The sequence below is a fragment of the Sander lucioperca genome, chromosome 13 (assembly GCF_008315115.2).
Source record: "Sander lucioperca isolate FBNREF2018 chromosome 13, SLUC_FBN_1.2, whole genome shotgun sequence".
In the NCBI taxonomy this organism is placed as follows: Eukaryota; Metazoa; Chordata; class Actinopteri; order Perciformes; family Percidae; genus Sander; species Sander lucioperca.
Window position 1 is genome coordinate 16,211,108 of NC_050185.1, and position 22,109 is coordinate 16,233,216.

The 22,109-nt window shown below is 41.5% G+C and overlaps 1 protein-coding gene across 1 annotated transcript in view; it reads left to right on the forward strand.

Moving 5' to 3' along the window:
- The first annotated feature begins 250 nt into the window (after nucleotides 1–250).
- LOC116037004 (protocadherin-16-like) overlaps nucleotides 251–22,109 on the forward strand; it is a 90,859-nt gene continuing 69,000 nt past the window's right edge. Inside the window, exons 1-4 of the mRNA XM_031280728.2 lie at nucleotides 251–798; nucleotides 16,605–17,450; nucleotides 17,577–17,774; nucleotides 18,414–19,187. Coding sequence (XP_031136588.1) covers nucleotides 16,623–17,450; nucleotides 17,577–17,774; nucleotides 18,414–19,187 — 1,800 coding nt within the window. The 5' untranslated portion in view covers nucleotides 251–798; nucleotides 16,605–16,622. The remainder of the gene's footprint in view (nucleotides 799–16,604; nucleotides 17,451–17,576; nucleotides 17,775–18,413; nucleotides 19,188–22,109) is intronic.

Below are 22,109 nucleotides of genomic sequence, written 5' to 3' on the forward strand. Positions count from 1 at the left end.
AAAATGTAACGTTATGACTCATTTCCATGCATAAACCACTCTTTTGATGGCTGACGCATGGTGCGCTCCTTTGTCTTAAAGACTACTTCCACTGAACGGTGCTGGGGGGCACCAAAGTCTGCTCTCCAATCTCCTTTCTCCACTCACTCCCCACTGTATACAGCCTCCCTCTCCTCTGTTCCCCCTTTTGTGTAGCTACCCGAATAAATTAGCAACCCAACTCGGTTAAGGGAGGAGGAGGAGAGTTGGGGGGCTGAGCCTTGTGGCGGAGGAGTCGGCTTTCAGTCGGTGAGATGCACGGTGCCGTGAAGCGGCTCTGTCTCAGCACATACACACACACACCCCTGCCTGAGTGACTGGATGCTGAGAGAGAGAGAAAGAAGAGAGAAACGTTTAAGATCAGCGAGAGACCAAGCAGAGCACTGCAGGGCCACAGACGTCTCCTTTCTTCTGCAGACAGCAAAGAAACCGTAGAGCTTTCCAGCTAATTCAAACGCGCTCACCTGACACGGGAACCGAGACGCAAAAAGACCCGTCACTGGAGGAGTAAACCAAACCTGGCGGTCTACCGGATTAGGAAATCTGTGGAATTGGCTCAACTGTCATTTGCGGGGGATATTATGTAAAAAAGAGAAGAAAAAAAGCCCAGTCCAGCTGGCCAGCATAGCTCCATTCAAGATTTTGTTCTGGTGGATTGTCTGTCGTTGAGGGGGAATTGGAAAACCGTTTGCATACTAATCAGTTTTGGAGGGGATATCCAGAGTGCACATCCAGAGCTGCGGAGTGGGTCAGATGAATGTAAGTACCATCTCGTTTATTATCAACCTCTGTGTTCACAAATGCATCTGATCAGTAAGAGATAAAGGTAGAGAAATTAGCCCTTCTGGTTCCCCGTATAGAAGAAGGGTACACCCTGCATCTGCACCTTGCATGCAGGAGCTGGTAGCTGGTCAGGCTATGTTGGGAGACCAGAGGGACTACAGTAGTATTATACAAGATCAGTGGATTGTGGTGATGCAGCATAGCCTCATATTGATTATTGATTACCATTCACAGCCAAACCAGCTAAATAGCCAGGTTGGAAACAGAGAAAAGAATGGAGCCCTTTTAAAAATGTATAGAAACATGAAACGGAGGTTAGTCTAGTAGGCCAGTAGGCTCATTTTGTCTTATGGAACTACTTGATGACAGTAAATGGTTTCCTCATCTGGGTTTCCAACTTAGAGTGAATACACTTTATTTTGGAGGGAGGACAGAACCACTTAAAGGGAAACACCATACAGTGCACAAAGTGATTCATACACCATACTCTGGACTAATTCCTGGCTAGACCAACTAATGTGACAGTGTAGGGATTCATGAAGACTGTGAGGCGTCACTAGTGGAGAGAATTTGAAGTACTGTTGTGTGCCTTTGAGCAAGGCCATATGCTACAACAGGGCCTGCTCTGCTGATGGTGGTGTAGGTTTCCATTTTCTGTATGATTATGAAAACAGAACCCAAACATTGCAGGGGGACTATCTCAGTAGAGACCAGAGACCGCATACATTAAACATACAAAAATAAGAAGTCCAAGAGGATTTTAGATAGTTGTAATATATCCAGCAAATACATTTTGACACAGTTGTATTTTTTTTTTAAACATGAAGTGTATTTATAGCAGCCAGTTCTGTCTATATATGTTTACATGGCCAAAAGCTAAAAATGGGAACCCAGGGGCATATTTAAGTACCTAACCACAATAGTTATCCTAGTCATATCTGGTGTCTGCTGGCATCCACAGCTACTGGTTTTTTGCTGAGGAGGGATACGGATCTTTGCATTATTACACTATCCACTTACGTGGTCTCATTTGCTCCAACTCTGCAGCATACTGGCCTCAGCCTCAGGTCTGCATACAACCAGTAAGAGTTTGGTTTCTTGCAGAGTGATGAGGCGTGCAGCAAGACATTTTCTAACAGGAACCATATGGATATCTGTTGGTGCGGCTGCAACTGAGTAGAGCTTATGTTTGTACAAACAACTTATAATTACTCACATCAGCTGCTTAGAGTAGCTCATATACAGGAGCAAAACATAGGCTATTTTACAATTGTGGCAATTAAAACATTTCTAGAGAATTTAGTTATATCTTGATTCTTGAAGTCATAATGTAGATTTTTAGAGGATACAATTATGAAAAGAGGAATTCCAAGTTTTTTTTTTAAAAGATAATTTTTTGGGGCTTTTCCCTTTATTATAGTGACAGTGGATAGACATGAAAGGGGGAGAGAGAGATAGGGGATGACACGCAGCAAAAGGCTGCAGGTCAGATTCGAACCCAGGACACTGCAGGACTCAGCCAACATGGGGCGAGCGCTCTTACTGGGTGAGCTAGAGGCTACCCAAGGAATGCCATGTTTGAGCCTAGACCACCATTTAATGATGGTATGGCAGCTGAGGTGTCCACCCCTGACCTCCCTGTAAAAGATGCATTTATTCATCCTCCTTTATTTATCAAGAAGAGCTGTGATGATTCACGTTATTGCCATTACTACCTGAGTTTTTTTGTTTTTTTAACACTGTCTATAACAAGCGTGCCAAGGCAGAGACATCTCTTTATTCAGTTCAGTGTCAAGTCTTTTTGTAGAGCTTATCAACAAAGTAAACAGTCTGCTGTTTACCTTGCACTTCATGTGGTTCAGTGCAGCTGAATGGATGAGCATGATACACACTCTGCCAGGTTTAGGGGGATTCTCATCAGGGCTGTGTTCAAAATACATACACTCAGCATCTGCTCAAAGACTTTATATTACAATTTTAGGGGGAGGTGACTGAATAGTAGCCATTACACTCTTTAATGGCTACTAATGGCTACTCTAACCCCCATTCCTTTCATTGTATATCGGATTATTGGGGGTGCATGTTGGCAGCAACGTGGCATCAAACTTGGCTTGGTTTCTTCATCTTATTCTACTACTTGTATTTTGAAAATGCTACATTTAAATAATGCTGGCATGCTGGCAAATATAGTTAAATCTCTGTTTTAAATTTTTTTTTTCAATTTTGCCTTTTTTTCGAGTTAAATATAATACCACCACCCACCCACGTCTTTAGGGTCTTTTTTGTTTACTCTAATGGTATTACGTTAGGGAATGTCCAAGTTGAGGCTTTATTCTTCTGCAAGTCTCAAGTAATCTTGAGAGTTTACTTTAAACTCTGGAGATATACAGTGTAATTAAATTGTGCATTCACCACCCACATTGACAATGAAATCCTACTTGTACTGTATACACTGTTGTCCTCTTTGTGGCTCCCACAAAACCTAAGAACAAAATGTGGTCTTTTTCAGTCAAGTTTAATTATGTGCATGATTTTATACTATAAATCCTTTCTCACATTCAAGTCTAAAACTTGAATTTTTAATTAAGAAAATACAAAGACACCACTTGTACAATATTGCAGAGAAAACTGTAGAGAGTGAAGGCTTTGGTGTAATATCTGCTTCAGCTCATCAACCCAAATTATGGTTATGCTGCCAACAGAGAAAAAGAAAAAAACAGAAAGCATCTTCCCACCCAAATGTTGCAGCTCAAACAAAAATCTGTCTAATTGTATCCTATAATTGTTTTTTCCTGGGTTTTGTTTTTTGTGCATGGGAAGTCAGCATCTGACTACAAATATCGGAAAGTGACTCAGAGATTCCCTCTTACTCTCACCCTCTCTCTCTCTCTATCTCTCTCACACACACACCCTCACCCTCTCTCTCTCTCTCTCTCTCTCTCTCTCTCTCTCTCTCTCTCTCTCTCACACACCCTCACACACCCACACACACACACACACACACACACACACACACACACACACACACACACACACACACACACACACACACACACACACAACATGCACTCCGACCTCCGCAAGCCTTACCTTACCTCACTCGATGATATTCCTCCATTCCCCATACCCCAACAAACCAGATCCTAACTCTCAACACCACATGCTTTAAATGCTAAATTAACACCTTAAAATGAGGCAAGGCAAAATAATCATTTATCCTCACAAGTATAGAAAATACAACACACACTCACCACAGTGTTAAATGGGTAGCAGATGACAGCCAACCAAAAATCTAAAGATTGTTTTCCCCTTCCCTGGCTCCACAAGTAGCTAGTGGAATTATTTACCCTCCATCTTTCACTCACTGGGGTTTGTGTTGGTGTCTTTATTTACCTCGGAGACCAGTCTTAGACATAACATAAACCAAAGACTCAATATTGAGGGGATTTCATGTAATTTATGTTTAGTAGGCAGCATGTGAACTATAACCAGTGTTAAGCTGCAGTATTGCATGATGGAGTAGCTTTGGTTTCCTGGAAAGCCACTTCTGTTTGCATCATCCATCCACAGGAGGACCAGGTAGTTATTAATAGCTTTAGTAGTGGAGTCAGAAAATAAGATTCCCATTTATAAAGAATCCCCTTTGCTGATTGCTCCACATTTCATTAACTTTAACCTCAGGGCCTCTTGGTTGCCATGGCAGCTACAATCGCCAAGTCTGCCATCTTGCTGTGATTATAATCGTGAAATTTAATTACACCATTCTAAAATTTGAGCTGCGTGTGTGCTTACATGCAGAGAAAGTGCTTCCACAAATCACATTGAAATTAAAATGCGGCTATATCGTGTGGGTTTCAATTACCTTACTTTAAGTATATCAGTGCATTGGTGGAATTTCTTCAAAAAGTTTTAAAAATTAAACAAATATAAAGGCATCAGGTTGTAATTTCATAATTTTATTTTGGCTTTGCCTTTAAAACGTGTTCCCAGTTTCTCAGCAGTTACCGTCCTTGCTTGTTTCATTTTTCCTTTATAGAGGGTTTTCACAACGCGTCATCAGACCCGAAGTCGCCATGTTGGAGGTACTCCGCATCACAACAAAGCACAGGCACTGAAGTAGATCCCGAACGACGTCAAGGAAAATGGTTAATTATTGCTGTGTTTTAGGTTGTACCAATAGGTCAGACCAAGAAAAACATTTGGAATATTATCGACTTCCAAAAGTTATTAAAAACCAGGGAGAGGAATGCCAGAAGTTATCAGAGGAAAGGAGGCGCTTGTGGTTGGCAAAGCTCAACCAGGATCTACGAGGGGAAAATCTGTCTTGTTCGGTCTTTGAAATGAAAAAAAACAACTATTGAGAGTCACTTGGCTACACCTCGAGTATCACAATGATATCATACAGTTAAGGTTAGGTTGATTAAAGACGTTATTGCATTACTTACTCAGGCCTTCACAACACAACGGTCGTTAATGACTTGGTACTGTGTCTCCCTCACCCATCCACACACCATCTGGTTATAAGCCTGCAAACTTTTGTAGGATTTAAGGTCTTCTGCTGTGTATGGGCTCGGCGAGAAAACCAGGTAGTTGACTATATCGGGATATGCAACTGAAGGAAGAATGGATCCAAGAAGAGGGAGCCAACTTGTAGGGATCTGCACTGCCAGTAAACTGTAATTTCTCAAAATATCGCACCTTTTTTGTGGTCTAAGTCTTTCCATGCCTTTGCATCTTGGACGCGTTTTGATGAGCTTTTCTGTTGTTTAGATATAAAGTATTAAAGCATCCAAAGTGCACAATACTCCATTACTCCATTCAGTTGTTTACACCGAGTGCCTCCAACATGGCCGCGCATCCAGGTTACCGCCCAGAACGTGACGTCGGTGAAAACCCTCTATGCTGCGAGAACTTTGGGAGATAATGTTTATATTATGAGGTACAAGTTCATACTTTGCAGTGTGTCGCTGTTGAAACTTGTTCATATTAAATAAAGTCTAGCAAAATGAATCAAACCCTGATACATAATCATCCTGAGTCATACCTTATTTTAGCTCAGACTGAGGCTTACTTTCTGACAGTGTTCTGTAGTCTGTCCCCTGGGGAAATACAGATCTTACCTTCCTACTTACAGTATGAAGGACCATCTATCTGCTGCTCTGGAGAAGATATTAGTGTATGTATGACTGCCTCAACCAATCAAAGGAAATGACTGGACTCTCCTGTCAGATGCAGAGTGATTGACTAGCTGGAGTTTTCAGATGGTGCAGTTCCATTTTTGTTTGTTCTGAGGCCCAGTTCTAAAGTAATTGTCGTTATTCGGTCTTGGTCCCAGCTGTAGGGATCCTGTTAGTGTAATGATCAGGTCAGCTGAATGGAAAGACTACAGACACTGGCTAAATTAAAAAAATGTAAAAAGCTTTACAATGCAGGACAGTATAGGTGCTCCCTGCAAACCCATAGGGACTGCTTTTGGACGAGTTCCACTGCCCTTTAAAAATACCAAGTTTCAAACGTCTCAACTTGCTACAGTGTAATCTTTAAATTTGACAACAGACGTTGATACAAACTGGCCAGCGTAACCAGACCAGGCTTTTAGATTCAGATCTGGGATAATCACTTCTTGAAATGGGTTGTTATATTCCTGGAGGAAGCTGCAGATGGAATGCCAAAGTGTGGCTAGATCATTGGATCTCTGGGTTTCTCATTGTTGCAGTAGATGGATGGAAGAAGTGAGTTGGCTTCTGTGCATGCATGTATGCAAGTGTGTGGCCTTTGAATATACAGTACTTTTACAAAGATATGCCTTTTGGGGTGCAACTAATGACTATTTCCATCAGCAGTAAATCTCTTAATTCTTTTGTTTACTAATAAATTAAATGTCCAATATGTAATATATTTAGTGTAATAAATCCAAAAATGGCCCCAATGCGTCAACAGATATTAAGAAAATGTGCTAAGTTGAAATACTATCTTTTCTGACAACAATGCTAATGCCAGTATTTTCTCCTTTTTGAAATTTTCCAACTTAGAGTGAATACACTTTGTTTTGGAGGGAGGACAGAACCACTTAAAGGGAAACACCATACAGTGCACAAAGTGATTCATACAGCATACTCTGGACTAATTCCTGGAGAACTTTGTGTTGTTATCAACTGCCCAGTTTGACAGTCAGGTCGGGTTGCCAGATATACCTGTAAAAAACGTAAACCCAGCGCGCTACAAAGTGTAGCCTGTTCAGCGGCCATAGCCGACAACGGTGAGTTATTTTAAACCAAGAGAGGGGGGCTGTAAATCGGGAGGACCGTGAGTTTGCTGTGTGTTTAGCGATTGTTGCTGTAATTCTAAGACAATAAAGTGTGTTCAGTCCGGTGGAGAGGACGGCAAGGTAGTGTTATTTTTAGTGGTTTTCACCGTAATTCTAAGCCGAGGAAGTGTGTCTGTCCGTCGGGTGGAGAGGACGGCGAGGTTGTTGTGTTTTTAGCGGTTCCTACTGTAATTCTAAGCCGAAAAAGTGTGTCTGTCAGTTGGGTACAGAGCTCCGCGTGAGCACAGGCTTTTATGACTGTCAATATAGCCAGCATCTAACGTTAGCTACTCTACGCTGTGCTGTGAAGTAATGTCTGGCTATGTGAGACAAGCTTCTAGCAATATTGTTGTGGATGGGCCTCAGCCTGGCAACCTCTGTGAACTTCGAGTCTGGGGAGGAGGGGCCGGGGGAGACGACTCTCTCCAGTATTTTGAATTTCTACTGCAGTAACTATTTTAAACACTAGCTGTCAGTATTACATATTGTACCTTTAACGGTTCAGTCTATGAAATGTCAAAAACCAGCAGGTGTGAAAATGTCTTCATTGTTAATTCTCTCTCTATCCACTAATTGATTAATTGACTAGCATTTTTTCAGCAGTGTATCCTTTCAGATGCCTTTATCGATTCTTCCCCATTGAGGAAATGACTGGTGCAGGCATGTGTATGCAGTATATGCACACATGTTTTTGAATAAAGTGATATATTCATTTCATTAGTTACATGAAGAGATAAATGTGGGAATGGCTATGAGCGAAGATGAATGAAATGTTGGAACTGCTATCCATCTGGCTGCATGATGAATGAGAGGTGTCTGAGCTCTCAAGGCAAGCGGGCTGAGTAAAAAGAGGAAGAGAGAGCTTGTCTGTGTAGAGTCTCATGTGTTTTTAATGAAGTAAGCGAGATGATCTGAGCTTCTGGTAACTTCAAACACTTGCACTGAGCTGAGAGCTGCATGTAGGGCACCGCAGCGCAGGTAGTGCAACGTGTTATGCAAGTTAAGGGATTCAGAGACTGGATGTGTGTGGGTGGTGTGAGACAAAAGGAGGGAAAAGAAGAAAAAGTTGGCTGGAGAAAAGTTTTTTGCTTCGTGAAATTTTTTTATTCTGTGTTGTTTGCCATTGACATTTCTGTCAGAGAATCAAAGTGCTATTGATCAGTCCTGAAGTTAATTAATTCATTTGGAGCCTCAAACCCATCTATCACATCTCTTACGATTTCATCCATTATTAACTGATGAGTACTGATGTCTTTTCAAGTCTGTAGAGCAAATTAAAACAAAGACAGACAGACGTAATTCCCAGGCTTACCACAAGACATATAACGGAGTAACATGATACAAAGGCATTCTCTTGGAGAACAGCTGTCGGCGCACCACTAACCCGAAAGTTGATGGAGAATTTAATAACTAATAAGCTAAGTCACTGCCCCATATTCTTAGCTAGAGATGAATAATTACATACGTTGATAGTTTTCCAGATTTGTCAACCAAAGAAGAACCAAATTCCCAGTGTCTCCCAGTGAAATTAAGCCTGTAGCCTTTCTCTTAGGAACATACTGACCTCTTTTCACCCTCAGAAATTTAGCTTTGTTAGAGTTGATTAATGTTTATGTGTTTTCTGATACAATAACATGACCTGATATGACTTTCTTTCTGGTTTGCTGTTAGGCCATCCGCTGATTATTTCATTGGGTGGAATGTGGAAAAAAAAAAGATTAAAGTGTGTGCTTGCCTGTGTTTGTGTGTGAATGTGTGTGTTTCAGTTACAAGATGGATCTTTGGTTTCCCTTCTCCTGATCCTGTTTTGGCTATCAGCTGAGTGTTTTGTCTTTTAACTTTTCCTCTCTTCGTTCATTAACAAATGCTGGGATTCTTCTGATATAATATTGTTTGTGTGTGTATGTTAATGTTGTCATGACAATTTTGTGACTAAAGTATGTTCATATTGCCACATGTGGGGACTCACCTCCCATATGTCCCCACAGCAGTCCCCACATGAATATTTTTCTTTTTAGAGTTTTGGGTTTTAAATTATGACTGGGCTAAGGTTAGGTTAGGTTAAAGATTAGGGTTAGGATAATTCTACAGGGAAGTAAAGTAGCAGGTGTGTGTGGGTATCACTACTACATGATCATGCACAGACACCAAACAAGTAATTTGTTAAATATTGCAATCGGTTAGTGATTTGCATAGAATCATGTTGACAGCCGAATGTAATGATTACCATGCACGCAGTCTAATTATACTGACTAATGACAACAAAATACCTCAATAGCTAATAAAAACAACAACTGTGTGTGTGATGCATACTACAGGTATGTAGCAAAATGCACAGCCAAATGATGTAGCCATTAAGTTCTTGTTTGTACATTTTAAAGTCTTCCACATAACATTGAATATTTCCTGATGTTTAATTACTTCCAGTCAGTGTTCTGCTTTTCACTACAGTGGATTAAATTGGTGTTCTCCTATCAGGTAGAACTTAAAATGCAAGGGTATTTATCTCAGTCATGGACTTGGTTTGGCTCGACAACTTGCCCTTGTGGGATATTAAACATGATCTGATGGGGAGGGGTGATGAGTGATGGTAGATGACAGCTGCTGCTTCACCTTCAGGGATATCTTGCCATGCCAACCCTTTTTTTGTACTTTGTTTTGTATTACATTATTATCTCATTCTTTCTTGATCTCACATTCTTTGAATTTCCACCCACTATTTATAAATTGTTCACGAATCATCATACACACACACACACACACACACACACACACACACACACACACACACACACACACACACACACACACACACACACACACACACACACACACACACACACACAAAACCCCACATTCACTTGGCAGTGTGGCCTTGAAGGTTGAGGGGTTAGTGAATCACCTCCGGCTGTGTTTTCACTTCATGGCTTCACTGACGGTCCAGAGGTTACATTATTTATGTGGGTGCGTGTAAAGCTGCATGCATGCAAGTGATTCAGCACTCAATCAGACTATGGTTAACTGTATGTCATGTTTCTGTCTCTGTCACCGTGGCAATGTTTTTCTAAGGAAACCTCATTCAGAATCCTTTCTTCTGCATATCTAGGTCCACTTCTTTCTCGGCTCCTTCCATGTGTTCTCTTACTCCTTGCCTGTCGGGCAGTAAAATCTAGGACGTTTTGTCACAGGGGACCCGAGCAAAGTTTGTAAGTATGTGTGACTGTTTTCCAGCTTGACATCCTCTGTGTGGTTAAATAAACAAATCTGAGTCATCACCCTAGCTTTGAGTTGTCATGCTGCTGCTGCAGCAGCAGAGTTTCAGGGTCTTCTGCGGTTCTTTTACCCCAACTGATATCCCCATAGAGTTGAGTAAGAATGTTCGTGGAGAGATGCAAAAACGTAAGCGTAACATGTACAATTATGTTGTAGCAGCATAGTGAATTGAGACTGATTTGATAACGTCAACCAGTCATAACTTATAATAGTGCTACACTAACAATTGAGTCAAATATAGCTCAAGACATTGATAAATTAAGATGAACAATGGCTACGAAGAGCACTTGAACCTATTGTTTTTTTTTTTTTGGCAGACTAAGAATAGGATGCAACATACCAAAAATAATTTTATTGAATATCTTAAATAGCACTACCCCCAACATGAGGACACATAATGTTCAACCAGGGCTGTTTTTTGATTGCTGAGAATAAAACAAAACTTAATAACAAGTCAGCGCTTTAACCTCATTTTCATCGCATCATTTCACATCCAAATGAGAGCATGGAGCCAAACCATGAAAAAATATCTCTCCAAATACTTGCAGATTGGAAGACAAATCTTTCACATGCAAGCAACATTCACTTCCTTTATCACAGAAAAATACTTTTGTCTTCTAGATTATTATTTTCTATATATTCTACTCTTTAGAATAGAACAAAAACTGCAATATGAAAGCAAAGTGTGGACTCTCTGTCTGAGTGGGCTCATGGCACAGAGGCTCGCTTTTACTGTGAATTGAGAAGTTTCTGCGATGACGTGCCCCCCCGCCCTCTGCAGCCTTACTGATGTCACTGATATAGACATTTATGTAGGAAATAAGTCATAAGATAAAACTCTAGAGCAACATTTCATGGACAGAATTAAAAACAAAGGCCTTCACAGAGTTGATGTAAACCAGGAAAAATGTTACAGCTTGGTTCCTCGGTACAAAAGTTTGTAATCATTGATATAGTTCTAAATTTAATAAGAAAAATGAAGAGAGAAATTAAAAGATGATTAAGCAATGATGGATCAACTGGATGTTTTATGTTCCCTTTTACAGTATGCATTTGTGGCTACTAGATTAGTTGCCACTCTGTATCAGATCAACCAATTAAGTTACAGCTCACAGTAACCAAGGAACTGGTCCTCACTTCATCATAATTAATTCAAACTTACCTAGATTCTACCAGTCTCCACTAACCAGATACGTAGGTTGGGTTTTACAGGTTGTGAGAGCTTTTACAGCTGCAGGCTTCCCCTGAGTGAGGTAACCTAATTGTCTGACACAGTCATGAACTCTCTCACCATAGTAGTATTAATATTGATTGTGCTTTGGTGCAGCATGTGCATGTATATTTCAGTGTGTGTGTTCCTGTCCTGTCGGCTGTCTGAGGGGCTGGTGCTACGATACTTTAGATTCCATTTTGATCTAGGCAGCTGTGGAAATGAATTAAAACTGATATCCAGTGTTTTTATTTATTTTGTTTCGTTTATTTCACACGTCATCATTGTATCATTAAACACAATTTCAAAAGGTACAATGATCATATGTAGGCCGCGTGAAATGGGGAACCCCAAATAAGCTACTAAAAGCGGGGGGGGGGGGGTGGTAGTGTTGTCTGAATGTAGTCTGGAATGGAGGAAAAGTAAGACTGAAACTGAGGAAACAGATATGTATGTGCATAGAAGGGGATTTCAATACACACACACACACACACACACACACACACACACACACACACACACACACACACACACACACACACACACACACACACACACACACATATGCTCACAGTGCTAGTGACAGCTGGGGTTGGAAACGGGACATCTATATCCAGAGATCCGGGGAAAGGCGACTGAAGGGGAGACAGGGGTCATAGTTGGCATCCCCCTAAACACACACACAACCCAAATGACATGAAAACTGAGATGCAAAGCATTCCTCCATCTTCTACCCCCACCAGACTCTCAGCACTCCCTTCCCTCCCTCCCTCTTCTCACAAAGCTTTTTACCGCTGCAGCCTGTTTCACCACAACCTGGCCTAACCTTTCATTCTCAGTCATTTAAATAGTTGGTGTTACTCTAGCCACCCTGCAATTTAACCATCGCTGAGAACTGTCATACTTTTAGTTTTTTCATGCTTTCAAATGGCACCAAAACTACAACAATCTAGTATCTTAACACCACATAGAGCGCATGCATGACATGGATTGCAAAAAAGATGTTGCGAGATGAGAAAATCTGATTTTTGCAGTTGGGGTTTTGAATATGTTAAGACAAGGTTGTATTCAGTGTCTGTCTTTATGACAGGAATACTGTATTTCTGATTTTAACTTTATTTTAAATTTAATTTTGACAACCTTTCCCTTTAGTCTTTCCCCTGTCTGACTTTACTGTCATTTACAGGAACTAGCCAGTGTTTGTTCTGGTTGACACAGAAGCAGTTGCAGAGCTGAATGAGTGGCTGCCAACTATCTACAGGCAATGCCAGACCTCTCAACCGCTAAGGAACTAGCTGAATGCAACCCTGTGCTGTTCTACCAAATCACAAGAAACATGGCTGAGATAGAGGCGGTGTGGAGAGGCCGTTTGTTACTTGGAACTTTGTGACTTTGGGTCCTGTTTAGCTTGGCCCACGGGTAGCTATGGCGTGCCCTACTAGATCTGCTAAATCCATTAGAGGGGATGGACGGAGGGAAGGAGGAGGGACGGATATGGGAGGGAGATAGAGAGGCCTGTTTAGAATTGGCACTGCATGAGGAAAAGCTATTCCTCACAACTGAGATATGACAGCGCAAACACACTCACGCACATCCTCATACACATACTGTACTGCTTTAAATGGTCACATCCTATAGAAAACACTTTGGTTTTCTATTATATGGAAACAGCACTTAAGAGTGGAGGCCCATGTATTTGAGGCTTTTGAGGCTTGTGCACAGTAGAGGCAGATTATGGGGGTGCAGTGCCAGATATAATGCGGCTGAGACTGCATGGAGCCCTCCGGGTCTGCCCTGCCTGGCTGTCAATGTGGTCGCACAGAGATGATGTCACTGCTTGCATGCACATGTGTTGTGCAGGCGTACAATGACACAGATGTATAAAGATACATGCAACCAAACAGACAGGTTCAAACTTGTTCTGTGTTGTTTTTTCATATTTTATATAAATCTTTTGAATTTAAGATGTAATTAATACCATAATTTGTGTTAAATACTAGAAACGCCATTTATCATAATTAGCAGAATGTAATAAAGAGTGCCACTAGAGGGAGTGAATCAGGTGGCTGTCTTTTCCAATGGCCAACTGTCTAAGCCAGTATCCTTTCAGCATGAGCTTTATTTTAGCCCTTGCTCTCTCCATTCATCATCAGCTTGTGTTGTCCAGTGTAAACACAGGTATATTACAGCACGTGTCAAAAGGGAGATGATGTCATGCACTGACTGCTCATTGACAGTGACAGATTGCAGCCGTGCAAACTGTTCATCAATATAACCTTTCACTGACACTCAACTAAAGCAATGAGGGAGAGAGGACGTAAAAGGACACACATACGCGATCGCACACTTTGAAATACACCATTCTGACTTTCCTTTTCAATCATAAGTTTCTCCTACACAGCTCAGTGGTCCCTAAAGACAATAAGGCAGTCATGCCAAAGCAAACTGCAATCACTCCTCAGAATGTAACTTGTTCTATTGTTTCCTAAATCCAGTCTTTCCATCTCTCTTGTTCTTTTTTTGTCCTCCCTGGTGTTCTCAATGGCTGCATTATGGTACTGTAGGGTACTGTTAGTTCATTTCATCACAGTGTGAGTTTCCCTCCCAGCAGTAGAAAGGTTTCTTTTTATCATTACACGCCTAATTCTCTCTCTGAGACCTACTCTTTCAACTTCTCTCTTTTGTTCTCTTTTCCTCCTGCGCTTATTCAAGACAGACAGTCCCATAGACACAAAAACTCACAACTACTTTGACAAACACAACAAAAGAAAGGCGTGTATGCAGACTATGCTCAGGCTCAGATCTGCTTCTCTCTTTGCGTAGGAGTGCAGCAACTGTCCAGAGCAGCTGTCTGGACCAGATGTAGAGGTCAGTGACCATACCAGAGGGGCCACTATCAGTGCCCCTCTCTCTGTCCCAGTGGAGCCATAGACTTTATTAATCTCTCCTCTTCTGAGGCCTCATAAACTACCTCAGAAGGTCAGGGTCAATAGTAAGACTGGTGGGGTGGTGATTGCAGGAGGATTCATTAGATATTGAATAACGTTTTTTATGCTTTATCTGTTATGCACAGTCTAAATAGTCAGGAGCTATACTTAAAGTATTTTCCGGCAGCCTTGAGAAGAAACTGAGAATAAGCTAATTATGTTAAGCTCAACTACAAGCAAATATTTAAGCATTTCTACTGTACGTCTCTCTGATTCCGATTAAGGTGATTGACACAGTGAATCTGCTGAGTGCAACCTCACTTTGATCAACTTATTGTTTATTAGAAATAAACTGCTTTTCATCCTCTTTTTGTATATGGAATGGTAGTCAGCCTATGGGTTTTTTTGGTGTGAGCGTGAATTCATTAATTCAACGTATGTGCAGATACTGCAGCCGGCAGCAGGCTGGCTTTCTCTCGAGAGGTGGTAGACATACCTTAGGTTAACTGTCCAGACTATACATGCACTGGGGGAGTGATTGTCTGGGTGAATATGGCTGGCCAGCAAAGGCCAACAACCACCATTGACAACTAACCTCCTGTGTGCTACTAGCCCTTTGCGTGCATCACACATCTATAGTTTTGATGATTTGTACCAAACATTAGCTAATAGAGGCAGGACTTATTCATATTCCAGAGGGTTTAGGTGTTTAATGTAGGAGATTGTTAAAGCAGCACCCCTCTGGTCTGTGTGATGAATGAGTTAGGTTAGGGCTTGATGGTCCTCCTCATTGCAGGATGTTTTGAAGAGTTATATATACGCTCAATAAATCTTTCCCTTTAAATACGAGAGGGACATGCATAAACAATTGCTCTCATTTTGAACATAATCTAAATATCTGTAGACCTCATAAAGGGCTAAAATTAGCATCTATCTCATGAGAATTTACAGCGACCATGCAGGTTAAATTTGTATTTCCAGATTTGAATGACTGTGTGCAAAAGGTATGTGTGTCAAACCTGGGTCAAATACCATTTGCAAATAATTATTGGTGTTTGTTTTAACTTGCTGGAAGTACCAGATGGTGGATTAGCTGCAGGATAACTCGGACACTGTCAGGTGAGTTTTAGATAGCCTTTTAAACTCTTGTGATTTCTTGCAGTCAATAAGACAAATCACGCTTCTGGCACACCAGGAATATAAAGAATTGTTGGCAAAAAGTGTTTGACCCTGGACTGATGCATGCCTTTGTGGATAGTTACAGTATGTGTATCTGTTAATGATTAGATCCAGCCAATGACTGATAAGATTGATATAACATTAGAATGAGGATATTACCTTCATGGATATGTGCATGATTTAGAGTTTGGGGAACAAAGAGGCTGAGCTTACAGTCTTAAATGACTGCTTTTCCCCATAAAGCCCCTGCCGAAAAAGCTATAGACTTACCAACTTTCACATGCATTCCATGTATTTGTAAGTGTGTGTGTGTGTGTGTGTCAGCATTTGCTATCATGAAATAAAAATCTTACAAAGGATCATGGTGCCCATTTCAGTGTCTTTAATGGGTTTTCGCTTGGGTTTTCAGGGACAGCTCTGGACACTTTAAAATGTTCTCACCCAGTGAATAAAATGTGTTATCCTTCAGATAAATATAGTTTATGATTCTGTCCTCAATGGGGTTCAAGCCAATGTGGATCCTGGACATATTTAGACTTCCATTTTCATGCTCTTTCAAATCCTCCTGATCCAGCTGAAGGGTTCTTTCCAAAATGTTATATATGTCTATTTAATGGGGGAAAAAAGCTGAAATTCATCATGCTGTGTCTTTAATATAGGTTCTGGATTGTAAAAGTGTTAGCACGTTGTCATGCAAGGATTTAAGATACAAACTCCACTTCTTGGTCACAATTTGTTTTCATTTGGGCTTAGGGAGCAAGTGAATTTTCAAGATGTTTTTAAATAGAGAATGAAAAAAAGCTGTTTAATTGCTCAATAATTCACACATCATAAACACTGTAGAAATACAATTTTTCTCTGGCTGATATTTTTCTCTTTCTCGCAGGTGTAGCAGATCCCAGCCATGCCGATAACAAGCAAAGGGTCAAGACGGAGGGCTTGGGTCAGTGGACCCTGTATGTGTTCAAGTCTCTGGCGATGGAAGCCACTCTTTTATTTCTGCATCATCCTTGTTCTTGTTCAGTCTACAACTGTCCTCGGAGCACTGGAGCTCCAGCTGGATGAAGAGCAGCCGGCAGGGACCATTGTTGGTGACATTAGTGCTGGACTACCGCCTGGTGAAACCGGGGGTCTTTACTTCATCTCAGATCATGAGAGCACAGGCATAAGCAACGATCTCAACATCGACGAAACCACAGGCATCATTACCACTGCACGCCGTCTGGACCGTGAGCAAAGGGACCACTATAGCTTTATCGCCGTGACAATGACGGGAGTCACTGTTGAAGTGTCGATCACTGTCAACGACATCAACGACCATGCACCTGTGTTCCCCAAAAAGAAAGCTGTTCTTAAGATCTCTGAGCACACAGCAGTGGGGACGAGGTTTTCCCTCGAGCCTGCAACGGATGCGGACAAGGACCAGCTGACCACCCAAGGCTACACTATTTCAGAGGGCAACGTAGGCCAGGCGTTCAGACTGGAGACCAAGAGAGCTGCTAACAAGTTGCTGTATCTAGATCTGGTGGTCAATGGACTTCTGGACAGGGAGAAGCGCTCATTTTACACCCTGGTCCTCGAGGCCTTTGATGGGGGCTCACCCAGACGGATGGGATCCATGACCCTGGAAGTGACTGTGACCGACATCAACGATCACGCGCCGGTCTTTAATCAGAGCAGATACCACGCTATTATCTCTGAAAGTCTTCAACAAGGCAGCAGCATCCTACAGGTTAGCGCAAGTCTTGCCAGTGTTCAGATAGTGACTTATTACTTCAGTAATAGTTCTTGCTTCTGTAAATCCAGATTTTCCAGGGTCATTTTAATTTCAGTGTTTGACTTTCTTGACTTCTCTCAGGTGTTTGCAACAGATGAGGATGAGGGCGATAATGGTCTGGTCCTTTATGAAATCAACCGACGTCAGAGTGACCCTGAACGCACCTTTGTCATAGATATCAAGTCCGGGGTCATCACTCTGAATAGGCCCCTGGATTTTGAACTGAAGAGGGTCCATGAACTGGTGGTCCAGGCCAGGGATAACGCCAGCCACCCTGAGGTAATTGCATGCATGGTTATTCTAAACGGTGTGTTAAAGAGCTGTGCTTTTAATAATAACAGGTTATATATTGTTTTATATAAATATGTATTCCTGAAGGGTCATTGTTTTAGGGCTGCACGATATGAGGAAAATATGCGATATGGGAGAACATTGAAATTGTGATAACGATATTAGTTGCGATAAATAAACAGATATTAAGGTGTACTCAGTTCTGCTGCTTTGAATATTCTGCTAAGATACAACAAATTGCTTGTTGAATTTAAAATAAATGAAAGGAAATCATTTACAACGTTATTTCATTGAACAAATTGAACATTGAATTTCAAAGGCACCACTAAAAAAAATAGTTTTTAAAGTTTTTAATTTTAATGTGCAGTTTTCTGCTGATCTAACACAACAAATCTCTCTCTTTTGCGATATGTTGCAGCCTTTCGCGATGTGTTTATTGCGCCAGTTGATATTGCGATGACGATTTAAAAAAAAGATATATTGTGCAGCCCTAATTGTTACCCAGATATCTGTACATTAATTATTTAATCCAACACTGAAAATTTCCCTTTTTTGAAAAAATAAGAAAATAATGCTACACAAATTTATTTGAGCAATAAGTAACATGAAACATGCACATTTTCTCAGGTGACCAATGCGTTTGTGACCATTCATGTCCGTGACTACAATGACAACCAGCCCACCATGACCATCATCTTCCTCAGTGAGGACGGCTCTCCCAGGATCTCTGAAGGGGCCCAACCAGGCCAGTATGTAGCTCGGATATCTGTCACAGACCCAGACTATGGAGAATACGCCAACGTGAATGTGTCCCTTGAGGGGGGTGATGGGAAGTTTGCTCTCACAACCAAGGACAGCATCATCTACCTGATATATGTTGACCAGGTCTTGGACAGAGAGGAACGGGATACGTATGACCTGAGGGTTATGGCCACAGACTCCGGCACTCCTCCCCTCAGGGCAGAGTCATCTTTTACCATTCAGGTGACTGATGTCAATGACAACCCCCCTCTGTTCGACCAGCAGGCCTACAGACAGACTATTCCTGAGGTTGTCTATCCTGGTTCCTTTGTTCTCCAAGTTACTGCCAGGGACAAGGACCAGGGACCCAATGGGGACGTCCGATATAGCCTCGTCAAGGTTAAAAACTCTCACTCTGATTGGTTTTCCATCGACCCGGTCACAGGGATCATTACCACAGCGATGGCTCTGGATTTCGAATCAGAGCCAGCACCTAGTGTGACCGTTGTTGCGACGGATAGCGGCCGCCCGCCATTGTCGTCCACAGCAAAGGTGGACATTGTGCTGCAGGATGTTAATGATAACACACCTGTGTTCTCCAGCAACTTCTACAATGCCTCCATCAAGGAGAACACCCCAGCTGGGACCTGCTTCTTAGAGGTAAGAAGTTTTCTCCGCAGCCTTTTTTCCCTCCCAATCTTCTTTTATCCAGCTCTCTTTCACTCTACTCTTCTTTATTTTGTAGGAGACCTACCGTTTGTAATTATGTTGGTTCTCAATCTTGCACTGTGTTGGCCACAACACTATTGTCCTACTTTTGCAGCCAAAACCAAGTATTCACTGTCTCCCTTGTTCTCTCATCTCTTTATTCATGTCTTTTTACTCACACCCTCCCTTTAAGCTCTCTCTGATTACTCCCCTGGCAAAAGCCAGATTTATGCATCAATATAAATGAGTCTGGAAATCAAAGTCATGTCTGAAGTAAAAAGCAGTCTCAAAGTCCTATTTCAAAAAAGATGGAAGCATTGTGGTGTGATTCATAAAATCTGGGCTATGAGAGCAGAAGCGAAGTCATTCAACTTGTTCATTTCAGGGTAAGAGACATTTATAAAGGAAGGAGAAAGGAGAAACGGAGAGAGAAAAGCAGGGAGGCAGACTTCACCTGCATTCCTGAATCTACAGTGAGGAGATTTACTTTGCGCTGGTATGTCCTCTCTCTCACCTCGTATGGTTGCCATGGTAACCAAGCCATCAGCGTAGTGTGAGCTCTCTGTATCTCGTGGCAGCTTGGCTGTCTTGCTTTTATCTTGATTCTAGCAGCTCTTCTATATAAGGAGGACCTCTCCCGAGAAATGAAAAAAGGATGACTGGCTGTTTGTCTTCCACCGTTTAGACCAACTGTTTTTACAGGTTGGTTTTACCCCTCGGCCGTAAAGCGGATGCAAAGAAAAAGAAGCATTTCTGTTTCTCAGCATTTTTAGGAAAGCCTGCTGCTAGAACTTAAAAGTGCAGTGTCTCTTATAAAAGGCTTTGACCCCTAATCATACCAACCGAACTGGAATTAGATAAATACTGGTAGTCTAATTTCACATTCTTGCAGGTTCATTTAACATGCATTTGGAAAGGATGGCTGGTTGGTATTCTGTGGAAACTGGCATATGAGCCTGCTCCTTAGGGAAGACATGAGGTGAAGAAGTAAGGGAATGTAATGAAGAGGAGTGATATGAGATGCAAATGCAATAAAAAGCAGGAAGAAAGTTGGATTGACCGGTGGAAGGATTGAGAAAAGAAAAAAGCGACGTGGTATAAATACAGCCTTAAAGTGATTTATTTCTAAGGTGTCTTTACAATCACAGATACAGCCCATCCGTTGCTGAATTATTAAACCCTGTAATTTCCTCCTAATTAGGCTGCACTGTTGAATTATTATATCCCTCAACCAACTCAATGAACCCCCTGGACCTCGATTAGACTTCAACTGTTAACTGTAATCAACTGTTAGTCGTTTTTCTAATCCTAGCCGGCAGTTATTCTGGCAGTAGGTGCAGATGTAATCCCATGCTGGTTTTGATGCCAGAGTGAGGCTTGATTTGCTCATTCCGGCACGTTTCTCAAGGCTTGCTCGAACCAAGCCAAGATTCTCCGGGCAAGAGTCTCCCCACAGGGCCTGCGATTTGCAGGATAATGGTAGTTGAGGTAAACTTTTTATTCTGGACCAATGAAATATGTGGCCACTCAGATAGAACACTTACACGCAAATTATGTTAAACCTGACATCATACCCTAATGGATGTCGTTCCAGATTTTTTCTATATTTTCTCCTTTGCCTGCCAACCAATTGTCGAGATTGTGGAGCATTTTTTTTTTAGTTTTACTCTGTTAAGATAGTGACAAACTGAAGAATTGGGTCAGCTGGTCCAGTAGGCCCAGTTTACATTTTTGTGGGAGGTTATTTGGCACCGGCAATCAGGTTGTGAGGTTTTGTCACGTTCCTGACAGAGTCCAGATGAAGGCAGCACGTTCTCAGAATTGTACCAATATTTACAATGGATAACAATCACATTATTATACTGGCCTGGCTGGCTTGGTTTGATTTTGGACATGTTGTGTTAAAATGGGGAGGAAACCAGCAAATATTAAATATCTAAACAAGGAAAAAAAGTGTTTGAAGGAATGGGACACAAATACACATAAGGTATGGGGTAGTTTTTCTCTCTTTTCTGCCAAAACTAGAGTTCCCTAAGCTCTCTTTTATTTCTCTCTCATTCTCTCTGTCTCTGTTCTAACTTATTTGTTCTGTTTCTGTTTCTCTTTCTTTATTTCTTTGTTATGATGTCTCTTTTGGTTTTTCTCAGTCTCCACTCACATTCACACACATATACATTCAGTAATAGTGTGTAGGAATTTTCTTATCAGTTGGGCTAGTAGTAATCTGTAATGTGCTGCACTGTTTATGTAGCTGTGACACAAAGGAGTTATTTATTTCTTGGTTTCCCTGCTTCCTCTTCCCTTGCTTCCTTAAAGTATTTCCCAGGCAGAAAAGGTTATGGTGTGTGTGTGTGTGTGTGTGTGTGTGTGTGTGTGTGTGCGTGTGTGTGCGTGCGTGCGTGCGTGCGTGCGTGCATCCATCTGATTCAGGTTCATATCCTGAGGAGGTAAGGGTCATGAGAAAAGCGTGAATTGTGGCTGGTGATGGAAAGTGACAATTATATTTTAGAGTGGAGCATTTTTATTGTTTAAAAAACTATTATTTGTATGCAAATGTTGCTGAAGTCATCTGATCTGAGTGGGTCCTGTTCGAATGCCACTGAGTCAATCAGACTTTTTTCTCTTTTTCTTGGGTATAATTTGTGTTTTTTTGAAATTTAGTGTATTTTCCTTCCTGTGTGGGTTGTGCCTTGCAGAGTTTCTGTCAAATCCAATGAAATTACTTACTTCCAGCATGACCCGACCGCTGGGAAGCCACTATTGATCTCACAAGCAGTGACATGCATGCTCTCGCCAAGCCTCAAATGCAGTACCAACATACATCAACGGATGAGATGCAAGCTAGAAGAAGAATTAGAAAAAGACAAAAGGGGG